This window comes from Hyaena hyaena, unplaced genomic scaffold (genome assembly GCF_003009895.1).
Source record: "Hyaena hyaena isolate Hyena2069 unplaced genomic scaffold, ASM300989v1 scaffold_446, whole genome shotgun sequence".
Lineage (NCBI taxonomy): Eukaryota > Metazoa > Chordata > Mammalia > Carnivora > Hyaenidae > Hyaena > Hyaena hyaena.
In genome coordinates this window covers 172,858-187,282 of record NW_024081081.1, presented here as the reverse complement: position 1 = coordinate 187,282, position 14,425 = coordinate 172,858, and the positions used below count along the sequence as shown (strand labels likewise).

Here is a 14,425-nt window from a genome sequence, read left to right as displayed (position 1 = left end):
ACACAATAGTCCAAAACTTTTGGGATGCAGCAAAGATAGTCCTAAGAGGGAAATATATTACAATTCAGGCCTATCTCAAGAAGCAAGAAAGGTCCCATATACACAACCTACTCTTAACACTTACAGGAGCTAGAAAAAGAATGGCAAATAAAGCCTAAAGCCAGCAGAAGCAGGGGTATAATAAAGATTAGGGCCGAAATAAATGATACAGAAACAAGCAAAAACAGCAGAACAGATCAATGAAACTAAGAGCTAGTTCTTTGAAAGAATTAACAAAATTGATAAACCCCTAGCCTGACTTACAAAAGAGAAAGGACCCAAATAGAGAAAATCACAAATGAAAGAGGAGAGATCAAAACCAACATCACAGAAATACAAATAATTATAAGAGAATACTATGCAAAATTATATGCCAACAAACTGGGCAATCTAGAAGAAATGAACAAATACTTAGTATCTCACAATCGACCAAAACGGGAACAGGAAGAAATAGAAAAGTTGAAGAGACCCATAACCAGCAAAGAAACAGAATCAGTAATCAAAAATCTCCCAACAAACAAGAATCTTGGGCCAGTTGGCTTCCCAGGGGAATTCTACCTCACATTAAAAGCAGAGTTGATACCAATTCTCTTCAAACTGTTCCAAAAAAATAGAAGGAAAACTTCCAAACTCATTCTATTAAACCAACATTACCTTGTCCCAAACCAGACAAAAACCCCACTAAAAAGGAGACCTACAGGCCAATATCCCTGATGAACATGCATGCAAAAATTTTCAACAAGATATTAGCAAATCAACTTCAAAAGTATATTTAAAAAATTATTCATCATGATGAAGAGTGATTTATTCCTGAGCTGCAAGGCTGGTTTAATATTTGCAAGTCAATCAATGTGATACACCACATCGATAAAAGAAATGATAAGAACCATATGATCTCAATAGACACAGAAAAAGCATTTGACAAAACACACCACACATTCTTGATAAAAATCCCTCAGGAAAGTAGGGATAGAAGGAACATGCCTCAACATATAAAGGGACCATATGAAAGACCCACAGCTAATATCATCCTCAACTGGGAAAAACTGAGAGTCTTTACCCTACAGTCAGGAAGAAGACAAGGATATCCACTTTTATCATTACTATTTAACATAGTATTAGAAGTGTTAGCCTCAGCCATCAGACAACAACAACAAAAAAATAAGAGGCATTCAAATCGACAAGGAAAAAGTCAAACTTTCACTATTTGAAGATGACTTAATACTCTATGTAGAAATCCTGAAAGACTCCACCCAAAAATTTCTAGAACTAATACATGAATTCAGGAAAGTCACAGGATATAAAATCAATGTACAGAATTCGGTTGCATTTCTATACACCAATAATGAAGCAACAGACAAAGAAGTCGCAGAATCAATCTCATTTGCAGCTGCATCAAAAACAATAGGATAGCTAGAAATAAACGTAACTAAAAGGTACAAGATTTATACTCTGAAAACTATAGAACACATATAAAAGAAATTGAAGAAGACACAAAGAATGGAAAGGCATTCCATACTCACGCATAGGAAAAACAAATGTTAAAATGTCTGTACTGCCCAAAGCAATCTACACATTTAAAGCAATCCCTATCAAAATACCACAAGCATTTTTCACGGAGCTAGAACAAGCAGTTCTAAAATTTGTGTGGAATCTCAAAAGATGCCAAATAGCCAAAGCAGTTATGAAAAAGAAAAACAAAACTGGAGGCATCACAATTCCAGATTTCAAGCTATATTACAAAACTGTAGTTATCAAGAGAGTATGGTACTTACACAAAAACAGACACATAGATCAATGGAACAGAATAGAAATCTCCCAAAATTGACCCACAACTATACAGTCAACGAATCTTTGACAAAGCAGGAAAGAATGTCCAATGGAATAGTCTCTTCAAATGGTGTTGGGAAGACTCGACAGCAACATGCAGAAGAATGAAACTGGACCACTTTCTTACACCATATGCAAAAATAAATTCAAAATGGATGAATCGCCGAAATGTGAGAATGGAAACCATCAAAATCCTAGGCATAGGTAGCAACCTATTTGACCTCAGCTATAGCAACTGCTTACTGGACATGTCACTGAAGGCAAGGAAAACAAAAGCAAACATCTACTATTGGGACTTCATCAAGATAAAAATCTGTGTACTGTGAAGACAACAATCAACAAAACTGAAAGGCAGCCTACAGAATGGGAGAAGATATTTTGAAATGACATATCTGATAAAAGGTTAGTGTCCAAAATCTATGAAATACTTAACAAATTTAACACCCAAAAAAACAAGTAACCCAGTTAAGAAATGGGCAGAAGACATGAGTAGACACTTTTCCAAAGAAGATACTCAAATGGCTAGAAGCCACATGAAAAGATGCTCAACAACACTCATCATCAGGGAAATACAAATCGAAATCATGGTGAGATACCATCTCGCACCTGTGAGAATGGCTAAAATTAACAACACAAGAAACCACAGATATTTGCAAGGTTGTAGAGAAAAGGGAACCTTCTTGCACCATTGGTGGGAATGTACCCCAGTATTTATAGCATCAGTATCAACAATAGCCAAACTATGGAGAGAAGCCAAATGTCCATAAATGGATAAAGAAGATGTGGGGTATATATCTCTATATCTATATCTATATCTATATCTATATCTATATCTATATCTATATCTATATCTATATCTATATCTGTCTGTCTATCTATCTATCTATCTATCTATCCATATACAATGGAATACTACTCAGCCTTCAAAAAGAATGAAATCTCACCATGGTTGGAGCAGAATGTATTATGCTAAGCGAAATAAGTCAACCAGAGAAAGAGAAATACCATATGATTTCACTCATATATGGAATTTAATAAACAAAACAGATGAACATATGGGTATTGGGGTGAAGAGAAGAAGGGGAAACAAACCACAAGAGACTCTAAATGATAGTGAACAAACTATGGATTGACAGAGGGAGGTGGGTGGAAGATGGGCTAGATGGGCAAGATGAGTAATGGGTACTAAGGAGGGCACTTGTGATGAGCACTGGGTGTTGTATGTAAGTGATGGTTCACTGAATTCTACTCCTAAAACAAATATTGCACTGTATGTTAACTAAAGTTTAAATTAAAAAAGAGGAAAAGAAAAATAAACACAAGAACTGCCATATGACTATAGTTAATAATCCATATTGCAGATTTGAAAGTTGCTAATAAAGTAAATCTTAAAAGTTCTCATGACAAAGGAAAAATTTTAACTGTGTATGGTGACACATGTTATTATGGTGATTGTTTGGCAGTACATACAAATATCTAATCATTAAGTTGTACACCTGAATCTAATACTATGCTATATGTCAATTATCCTTCAATAAAGACAGAACAAACAAAAACTACAGTAATCAAAAGAGTTGGCATAAAATATTGTCATGAAAACAAGCATATGTAAATGGAACAGAAAATTCAGCCTAAAAATAAACACATGCAGACACAATCAATTAACTCTAAACGAGAAGGCCAATGGTAAATGATAGTCTCTTCAATAAATCATGTTTGAAATACTGGATTGCTATAAGGAAAACAATAAAAATGACCTCTATCTCACACCATAAACAAAATTCAACTAAAGTACATTTGAATGTAAGATATGAAACTGTAAAACTCCTAGGGGAAAATAGACATTGATAATCTCCTTGAGAGTGGTCTTGGTAATGATTTTTTACTGTCCCTGAAAGCAAAGGCAGCAAAAGAAAAATTACACAAGTAGAAGTACAACAAAACTAAAAAGCTTCAACTTAGCAAATGAAATCATCCACAAAATGAAAATGTTAACTATGGAATGGGAAACCATTCCAAACCAAATATGTGATAAGTGGTAATATCTAAAATACACAAGAAATCTTACAACTCAATAGGAAGAAAATATTTTTTTAGTGGACTCAAATAGACAGTTTTCCAAGGGTCATAAAGACATGGCCAACAGATACATGAGAAGGTGCTCAGCATCACAGATCATCAAGGAAATGAATATCAAAACCACAATAAGATATCAAATCACATCTGTTAGGATGGCTATTATAAAAAGACAAGAGATAAAAAATGCTGGCAAAGATGTGGAGAAAGGGGAGCCCTCATACAGTGTTTATGGGAATGTAAACTGGTACAGCCACTATGAAAAATAGTTTGGAGTTTCCTCAGGAAATTAAAAATAGAACCACCATATGATCTATCAAACTCACTTATAGCTGAATAGCCAAAAGAAATTAAATCAGTATCTTGAGGAGATTTAATTGTAGTATTATTCACAATAGGCAAGGTATGGAAACAATCTAATGTTCAGCAACAGATAAATGGATCAAAACAGTGCTATGTATCCAGTGGAATAATTGTTCAGCTTTAAAAAAGAAAGAAATCCTATCATTTGTAGCAGCATGGATGAATCTTGCCAGCTATATGCTAGTGAAATGAACCAGACAAAGAAAGACACTTACTAAACAGTATCTCTTATATGTGGAATAAAAAAAAGTTAAAATCATAAAAACAGAGAGTAGAAAAATAGTTGCCAGTGAGAAATATAGAAAGGTTAGTAAAAGGGTACCAGTTTTCAGTTTTAAGATGAATATAAGTCTAAGTGTCTACTGTATAACATGGTGACTACAGTTAATAACATTCTATAATTGAAATTTGCTATTAGAACTTAAATATTCTAAGATACATACAAAAAGGATAAACATATGAAGTGGTGACTGTGTTAAGTAAATCAATGGGGAGAATTCTTTCACAATATACACACATATCAAATCACCACTTCGCACACTTTAAATGCCTTAGAATTTTATTTGTCAATTATACCCCCAATAGGGGCGCCTGAGTGGCTTAGTCGGTTAAGCGTCCGACTTTCGCTTAGGTCATGATCTCGCAGTTCGTGGGTTCGTGGGTTCGGGCCCGCGTCGGGCTCTGTGCTGACTGCCAGCTCAGAGCCTGGAGCCTGTTTCAGTCTGTGACTCCCTCTCTCTCTGACCCTCCCCTACTCACGCTGTTTCTCTCTCTCTCTCCTAGAAATAAATAAAAAATATTTTAAAATTTTTTTAAAAAAAGTATACTCCCAATAAACCTGAAAAAAATATAGTAACATAAGTTCTGGATATCTACTACACAACATAGCCACCATAACTAAAAATCTGGTATTGTATACTTAAAATTTGCTAAGTGGTAGTACATATAATAAGTATTTTTGCCACAAAATATTTTAAAATAATAATAATTATTATACAAAGGCAGGATGAAACTTTCAGAAGTGGTGGATATGTTTATGTTCTTGATGGTGCTGATGGATTCATTGAGTATGTGCTTATTTTCAAATTCATCATGTTGTGTACACTAAATATGCATAGTTTTGTAGATGTTAATTATAACTTAAAGTGGCTTAAAAATATTTACAGGTTCAAATTCAAGAACTAATATAAAAAGAGAAAATATAAAAACATTCTGATAGGGTCAAGTGATCCAGGAAGAAGTAGGATTTTCCTTAACCTCCAAAGACATAGTCAGGAAAAATTGTAAGATCCTTTGGTAAGCACCACACTCAGCATGCTTATAAAAAGGCTTGGTTCCATTTTTAAGATTATAAGTACCTGAAGAAAGTGTCCAGTTGGGTGGGACTATGATAGTATCCACCACTTTGCATCCACGTGAGTTTACTATAGATTAAGTCTATGACATGTCGAAGATGCAGAATTGAAAGACTGTCTGGAATCACAAAGTGAATACTGATGAGGGGAGATCTCATAGACTCTATAATCTCTAAAAGACAAGATATTACGAGTCACACCATGTTAGATACCATTACAGAGCAGCACTGATCAGGCAGACTGAGTTACACCACTGTCGATGCCAACAAAAGTAAGAGGTGGTGGCAAACCAGGCATGCTTAAATCTCTCTCCCTGTTGACAAGAAGTCATGTTGCTGCACTTCATCTAAGATATTTGCGAAAATATGAACAGAAAAGATGGAAGAAACTGTGAAACTCTATTAAGCATGACTTAACCATATTTCATCTGAAATTATAATGCATACATTTTCCTGAATTAAAATCACTAGAAGAGACTGGAATTCATTACCACAATTTATCTGCGCTAAGCCAACTGATTCCTTTCCAGAAAAGAAAAGCCTGTTAGTTCCAAGATTTCAACCATAAATGCAAATTTTGAGAGAATGGACTTTGGAGGACATGTCTGTACTCAATAGCCAAACTAGAAAAGAGACCTACTTTGCAAAGCTGGCTTAAGGTATTTTCCATAGAAAGTGGAACCACAACAAAAGAAGTATCTATAAGATAGACACACTAGGTTGGGAAGGAGAAAAGCTTGAAAAGAGATTTAGATTTTGGCTCCCAACTTCACTTAAATCTTCACCTCATTGTACCATTAAACTAATCCCTGTTATATTAAAAGAAACCAAAATGGTCTTTTAGGACAAATGAATAAAATTGTGTAAGGGAACACTTTTGAAGAAATACTAATGACAAGCATGACAAGCTTATATCAAAGTTAAGAATGGTTGTTTCCATTGAAAATGAGTATTGATGGATTTGAGTGATTCCAAAAGCAAGAAGTGACATAGATTACTTTCCAGGGCATAGTCTAGGAATATTGTAAATCTCAGAGAAGCCAGTATTCTATCCAGGGATAGATTAGAAATGGCTAAATAAACTTCATGGGATAATGTTTGGAATGCTGTGGCACAAAGGGGATCTCAAAGTTCCTTAATTCTCAAGAGCAGAGTGCAGAACTATGGGAAAGATCAGCGTGAAGAGTCTGTATACTACAGACTATTGTATTGATTAAAGTTCATGGCAGGAGCAATGGACATAAACAGAAGGGGTTCAAAAGATAGATACATAGAGTTAATAAATACAGTCTACTCTCAGGAAATGTTGGGTAACAAATGACCAGACTGGCTAAGCTATATCAAAGTGGAGCCCGGTAATGAATTTTCCTAAAGACTGGTCAAATATGTTGAGTGCTCTAGATCAACTGGAGGCGAGACAAAAAATTGAGGTCTAAAATAGGAAGTGAAGTTGTGACTGCATATTTGAGTTCAGCGTACAGTATTCACTCTGGTCACAGTGCTAATCAATTGGATTGCATTCAGTTGGTGTGCACCATAGGATAATTTTTCTTCGCATTTAACCATCAATTAAATAATGTTTATGTTGCCAATCATGTAATACAATATTTATTTGGAACTTGGTATCATTAAAAGACAAAATGATAAGGAATTTTCTGCTTTTCATTTCAGGGATGTTCTCTGTGGAAAATTAGCTTGTGTTTGGCCACAAAGAAATACTTCTAAAAATGATGTTCCATCTGCAGTTTATTCATATATTCAAGGGCATGTATGCCTATCTATAGCTACTGGGTCATCAGTGAGATCAGATGAAAGAGATTATTCCTATGTTGCTGATGGCACTGTTTGTGGGGCACAAATGGTAACAAAATATTTCATTTATATTTAGCTGTGTTAAATTACATAATTATCAAATACTGTATTCCATGACGACTATCACAATATACTGAATGGACTAGAACCTGGTGCTGCAACTTATTTCCCATACAATATTGAAAAGATAATTAAACTAGGACTTGATTATCCAATAACTTTGCTTTTTGGATGTTATAACCTGTTACTGATCCTTATATGAAAAAAATACGTAAGTAAGCACAACATGCTACTAAACATACAGGTGATTTTTAAAATTAGATATCTGAATTCTAGCAAATTTTAGCCATAGAATTTTGAGTTTTCAACGTTTCCTGCTAACCCATCTGTTTACATGTATGATCAAAGGAGAAGTGTGAGAAGTTTGAAAGAACCAGGGAAGCATGGTTATAGTGGTGTACAAACTTATGTCCAGAGGCATATATACATATATACTCATATGTACTCATATACTCATAAAATAAAGGGAGAACAAAAGTGGTTCAGAGTCTGTTAGTCAATTTGGAAATACAAGTGCACACATTCCAAAAATAAAAGGCAACCAAGAATTAAAGCAGCAATTATACATAGGTGTGCTGCATGTAAATAACATTCAAACTACTTGCTAAATTAAAAATAAAATGAAACCTTGAAAAGGTGAATCAATTAGCCAATTTTTTTAAATTTTATGCTTTATGTTCATTTATTTTTATTGAGGTATATTTGACATAAATGTTATATTAGTTTCAGGTGTATAACATAATAATTTGACATTGTATACATTGTGAAATAATCACCAAAACAAGTCTAGTTATCATCTGTCACCTACAATGTTAATACATTTTTTGCTATATTCCTCATGATGTGCCTTATATCTCTAAGACTTAGTTTATACCTGTATGCTTGTACTTTTGAATCCCCTTCATCTCTTTTGCTCTACCCAATCCCTTCCTCTCTGACAACAACCAATCTGCTCTCTGTGACTGTAAGTCTGAGTTTTATTTTGATTGTTTTTTTTAGATACATAGGTAGATGAAATCATATGATATTTGTCTTTCTCTGAGTTATTTCACTTGCATTTCACTTGCATAATACCTTTAACTTTCATTCATGTTATCACAAATATCAAGATTTCCTTGTTTTTTGTGGCTGACTAGTATTTCATTGTATATTTATACCACATCTTCTTTATCCACTCATTTATGGTAGGACATTTGAGTTGCTTCCATATCTTGGGTATTGTTAATAATGCTGCAGTGAACAGAGGGTGCACATATCTTTTTGGTTTTTTTGGGTTTTTTTTAATGTTTTATTTATTTCTGAGAGAGAGAGAGAGAGAGACAGCATGAGCAAGGGCGGGTCAGAAAGAGAGGGAGATACAGAATCTGAAACAGGCTCCAGGCTCTGAGCTAGCTGTCAGCACAGAGCCCGACACGGGGCTCGAACCCACAAACCATGAGATCATGACCTGAGCCGAAGATGGACGCTTAACCGACTGAGCCACCCAGGCGCCCCACATATCTTTTTGAATTAAAGTTTTTATTTTCTTCAGATAGGTATCCAGTAGTGGAATTGCTAGATCGTATGGTTGTTCTATTTTTTAATATTTTGAGGAAACTCCATACTATTCTTCATAGGGGATGCACCAATTTACATTCCCAACAGTGCATAAGATATCCCTTCTCCCCACATCTTCACCAGCACTCGTTATTTTTTGTCTTTTTTATTCTAGCCATTCTGACAATTGTAAGGTGATACCTCATTGCAGTCTTGATTTGTATTTCTCTGATGAGTAGTGATGTCAGGCACCTTTTCATGTGCCTGTTGGCCATCTGTATATCTCTTTTGGAAAAATGTCTTCGGATACTTTGTTCATTCTGTAATTGGATTGTTTTCTGTTACTGAGTTTCATGAACTCTTTATATATTTTGGATATAAGCCCTTTATTGTACATATGATTTGAAAATATGTTTTTTTCAGTAGGTTGCATTTTTTGTTGTCACTGTGCTAAGCTTTTTAGTTTTATATAGTCCCATGTTTATTTTTGCTTTTCTTTCTCTTTCCTTTGATGTCAGATTCCAAACAAAATCTTTAAGACTGTGTCAAGGAGTTTACCACCCATGTTTCCTTCTAGAAATTTTATGGTTTCAGATATTATATTTAAATCTTTAATATATTTGGATTTAATCTTTGTGCACATTAAGATGGTAGTCCAGTTTTATTCTTTTCCATGTAGCTGTCAGTTTTCCCAACACCTTTTTGAAGTCACTGTGCTTTGCTATTGTATATTTTTGTCTTCTTCCTTGTAAATTAATTGACCACATATACATGGTTGTAATTCTGGGCTCTCTGTTCTATTCCATTGGTTTACTCACCTATTTTGATTCCAGTACCACACTGTTTTAGTTGTTATAGCTCTTTAGTCTAGTTTGAAAATAGAAAACGTGGTATTTTGTCCCTGTTCTTCTTTTTGAGAATTGCTTTGTATCTTCACTGTTGTTTGTGGTTCCACACAAATTTTAGAATTGTTTTTGTTTCCATTTTGGTGATGAATAACTTTGGAGTTTTCAATAGGGATTGAATGTAATCTGCAGATTGTTTTGAGCAGTATTGATATTTTAAAAATATTAATTCTTCCACTGCATGAGCACTGAATATCTTTCCATTTATTTCTGTCTTCTTCAATTTCATTTATCAAGGAAACTGTAGTTTTTAATGTATAGGTCTTTCACCTCCTTGGTTAAATTTATCCGTAAGTATTTGATTCTTTCTGATGCAATTGTCAATGGTATTTTTAAATTTCTCTTTCTGATAGTTTATTAGCGTGTAGAAATGCAGCAGGTTTCTTATGTTGGTTTTTGTATCCTGTAACTTTACTGAATTCCTTTATTAGTTCTAAAAGTTTTGTGGTGGAGTCTTTAGAGTTTTCTATATATATCATGTCCTCTACAAATAGTCTTACTTCTTCCTTTCCACTTTGAATGTCTTTCATTTTTGTTATCTATTTTTTTAATAATTTTTTTTATTTCTGAGAGAGAGAGAGAGAGAGAGAGAGAGAGACAGCATGAGCAGGGGAGGGTGAGAGAGAGGGAGACACAGAATCCGAAACAGGCTCCAGGCTCTGAGATAGCTGTCAGCACAGAGCCCGACGTGGGGCTCAAACCCAGAATCGTGAGATCATGACCTGAGCCAAAGTCAGATGCTCAACCGACTGAGCCACCCAGGTTCCCCTCATTTTTGTTATCTAATTGCTATGGCTAGGACTTCCAATACTATGTTGGCTAAAAGTGGGGAGGGGGGCATCCTTGTCTTTTTCTTGGTCTTAGAGGTAAATTTTTCAGCTTTTCATCATTGAGTATATTAGCTATAGGTTTGTAATATATGGAATTTATTAAGTTGAGGTATGTACTATCTATAGACACTTTGTTGGGAGTTTTTATCATGAATGATGAATTTTATCAAATTCTTTTTCTGCATCTATTAAGATTATATTATTTTTCTTTTGTTAATTTGGTATATTATGCTAATTAATTTGCTAATGGCGAACCATCCTTGCATCACTGGAATAAATTCCACTTTGATCATAGTATATAATCCTTTTAATATATTGTTGAATTCAGTTTGCCAGTATTTTATTGAGGATTTTTGCATCTATGTTTATCAGGGCTTATTGACCCACAAATTTCTTTTCTTGTGCTTTTTTCAGGTTTTAGTATCGATAATTTTGGCCTTATAAACTGAGTTTCAAGTGTTTCCTCTACAATTCTGAAAGAGTTTGAAAAGGATAGGTATTGAATCTTCTTTGAATGTTTGACAGAATTTAGCAGTGAAGACTTCCAGTCCTGAACTTCTGTTTGTTGAGGGCTTTTTTTTAAATTACTGAACAAATTTCTTACTTGTAATTGATTCTCAGGTTTTTTTTTATTTCTTTATGGTTCACTGTTGAAAGATTATAAGTATCTAACAATTTATACATTTCTTCTAGGTTTTCCAATATATTGGTGTAAAATTTGTCCTACTAGTCTCTTATGATCCTTTGTATTTTTGTGATAGGAGTTGTAACTTCTCTTTCATATCTGATTTTGTTTACATGAGAACTTTTTTTCACCTTTTTTTCTTGGGAGGTCTAACTGAACATTAGCCAATTTTGTTTATCTTTTCAAAGAACCAGGTCTTAGTTGGATTAATATTTTCTATTATCATTTTAGTCTTTAGTTCATGTATTTCAGCTCTGTCTCTATTATTTCCTTCCTTCTACTAACTTAGGCCTTCATTTGTTCTTCTTTTTCCAGTTCCTTTATGTGTAAAACTAAGTTGTTTGAGATTTTCGTAGTCTCTTGTAGTAGCCTGTATTGCTATAAACTTCTCTCTTATAACTGTTTTTGCACCATCTCATACATTTTGGTAAGCTGTATTTCAGTTGTTATTTGTTTCTTGGGACTTTCAAAATTTCTCCTCTAATTTCTTCTAATTAATAACATGTTGTTTAATCTCCGTGTATTTGTGGTTTTTTCCAGTTTTCTTCTTGTGATTGATTTCTGATTTCATACCATTGCGATCAGAACAGATGCTTAATATGATTTCAGTCTTCTTGAATTTATTGAGTCTTATTTCATGGCATAACATGTGATCTATCCTGAAGAATCTTCCATAAGCACTTGAAAAAAATGTTTATTCTGCTTCTTTTTGATGGAATATTTTTTATATATCTATTAAGTCCATCTGGTCTACGTAATGTTTAATGCTAAAGTTTCCTTTTTTATTCTTTGTCTGGATGGTCTATTTATTGATTTTAGTGAGGTGTTAAAGTGTCATACTTACTGTATTTCTGCCAATTTCTTCTTTTAGTTCTATTAACATTTTCCTTATGTATCTTTGGTATACACTGGGTACATATATATGTCTTCTTGTTTGATTGACCCTTTTATCATTATATAGTGTCTTTGTCTTCTATTACTAGTCTTTGTTTAAAAATCTATTTGTCTGTTAAGACTATGCTTAATGAGCACTGAGTAATATATGGTACTGTTGAATCACTGTTGTACAGATGAAACTAATATAGCATTGTATGTTAAAGACACTGGAAATAAAATTATAAAATAACAAAAGTCTATTTGTCTGATATGAATATGGCTACACCAATTCTTTTTTTGTTTCCATTTGCATAAGCTATCTTTTTCCATGTCTTCATTTTCTGTATGCATGTGTCCATACTTCTGAAGTAAGTCCCATGTAGGCAATATATAGATGTGTTTTGTTATTTTATCCATTCAGCCACTCTCTGTGTTTGATTAAATATTTAGTCCATTTACATATAAAGTAACTATTGATGCATATGTAATTATTTCCATTTTGTTCATTGTTTTCTGGCTGTTCATGTAACTTGTCTCTTCTTCCTTTTTTTTCTCCCTTCGTATTTTGATGAATTTCTTAAGTGTTACATTTATATTTCTTTCTCATTTTCTTTTGTGTATTTACTATAAATTTTTGTTTTGTGGTTACCATGAGTTTTACATCTATCCTCCTATGTATAGCAGCTTAAATCTGAATACATTCCAAAACTTTAAATTTTGCTCCTCATATTTTATGGGTTTTTTTCTTTCAATTTTTTAGTTAAATTCTAGTCAGTTAACATGCAGTGAGTGCAATAATGATCTCAGGAATAGAATTCAGTGATTTATCAATTACACACAACACCCAGTGTTTATCAAACAAGTACCCTCCCTAAGACCCATTACCCATGCAGCCCATCCCCCACCCACCTCCCTCCATCAACCCTCAGTTTTTTCTATAACGTGAAGAGTCTTTCATGGTTTGTTTCTCTCTCTTATTTCATTCAACATAATGTACTCTAGCTCCACCCATGTCATTACAAATGGCAAGATTTCATTCTTTTTAATGGCTGAGTAATACTCCATTATATATATATACATATATATATATAAACTATATACATATACTTATATATGCATTATATTTATATATATGTATACGTATATAGTTTATATATATATATAACCACATCTTTATCCATTCATCAGTTGATGGACGTTTGGGCTCTCTCCATAGCTGGGCCATTTCTGATAATGCTGCTATATAGATTGAGGTCCGTGTACTCCATCAAATCTGTAATTTTTACTCTTTAGGTAAATACCTAGAGTGCAGTTGCTGGATGGTAGGATAGTTTTATTTTTAACTTTTTGAGGAATCTCCATACTGTTCTTCAGAGCGACTACACCAATTTGCAATCCCAAAAGTGGAAGAGGGTTCCCCTTTCTGTTGGCATCCTCACCAACACCTGTGGTTTGTTGTGTTGTTAATTTTAGCCATTCTGACAGGTGTGAAGTAGTATCTCATTGTGGTTTTGATTAATATTTCCCTGATGATTTTTGATGTTGATCATCTTTTCTTGTGTCTTTTAGCCATTTGGATGTCTTCTTTGGAAAAGTGTCTATTCATATCTTCTTGCTCATTTCTTAACTAGGGTATTTGTTTTTTGGGTGTTGAGTTTGGTAAGTTCTTTATAGATTTTGGATACTTTTTATCAGACATGCCCTTTGGAAATATCTTCTCCCATCTATAAGCTGCCACCTTCCTTGCATCTGATGATGTGTCTAGTAAGAAATCACTCTGGCTGAGGTCAAAGAAGTTGCTGCCTGTGGTATTCCAGCATTTCTATGGTTTTTTTGTCTCACATTTAGGTCTTTTATTCACTTTGAATTTATTTTTGTGTATGGTGTAAGAAAACGGTCCAGTTTCATCTTCTGCATGTTACCATCCAGTTTTCCCAATACCATTTGTTGAAGATACTGTCTTTTTTCCATTGGATATTATTTCCTGCTTTGTCAAAGATCAGTTTACTGTACAGCTATGGGTCCATTTATGGGTTTTCTATTCCATTCCGTTGATGTA

General features: G+C 33.9%; 1 protein-coding gene across 1 annotated transcript in view; it reads left to right on the top strand.

Moving 5' to 3' along the window:
- ADAM18 (ADAM metallopeptidase domain 18) overlaps positions 1 to 14,425 on the top strand; it is a 122,700-nt gene that overhangs the window by 72,354 nt on the left and 35,921 nt on the right. Inside the window, exon 16 of the mRNA XM_039253397.1 lies at positions 7,334 to 7,523. Within this exon, the coding sequence (XP_039109328.1) occupies positions 7,334 to 7,523 (190 nt within the window). The remainder of the gene's footprint in view (positions 1 to 7,333; positions 7,524 to 14,425) is intronic.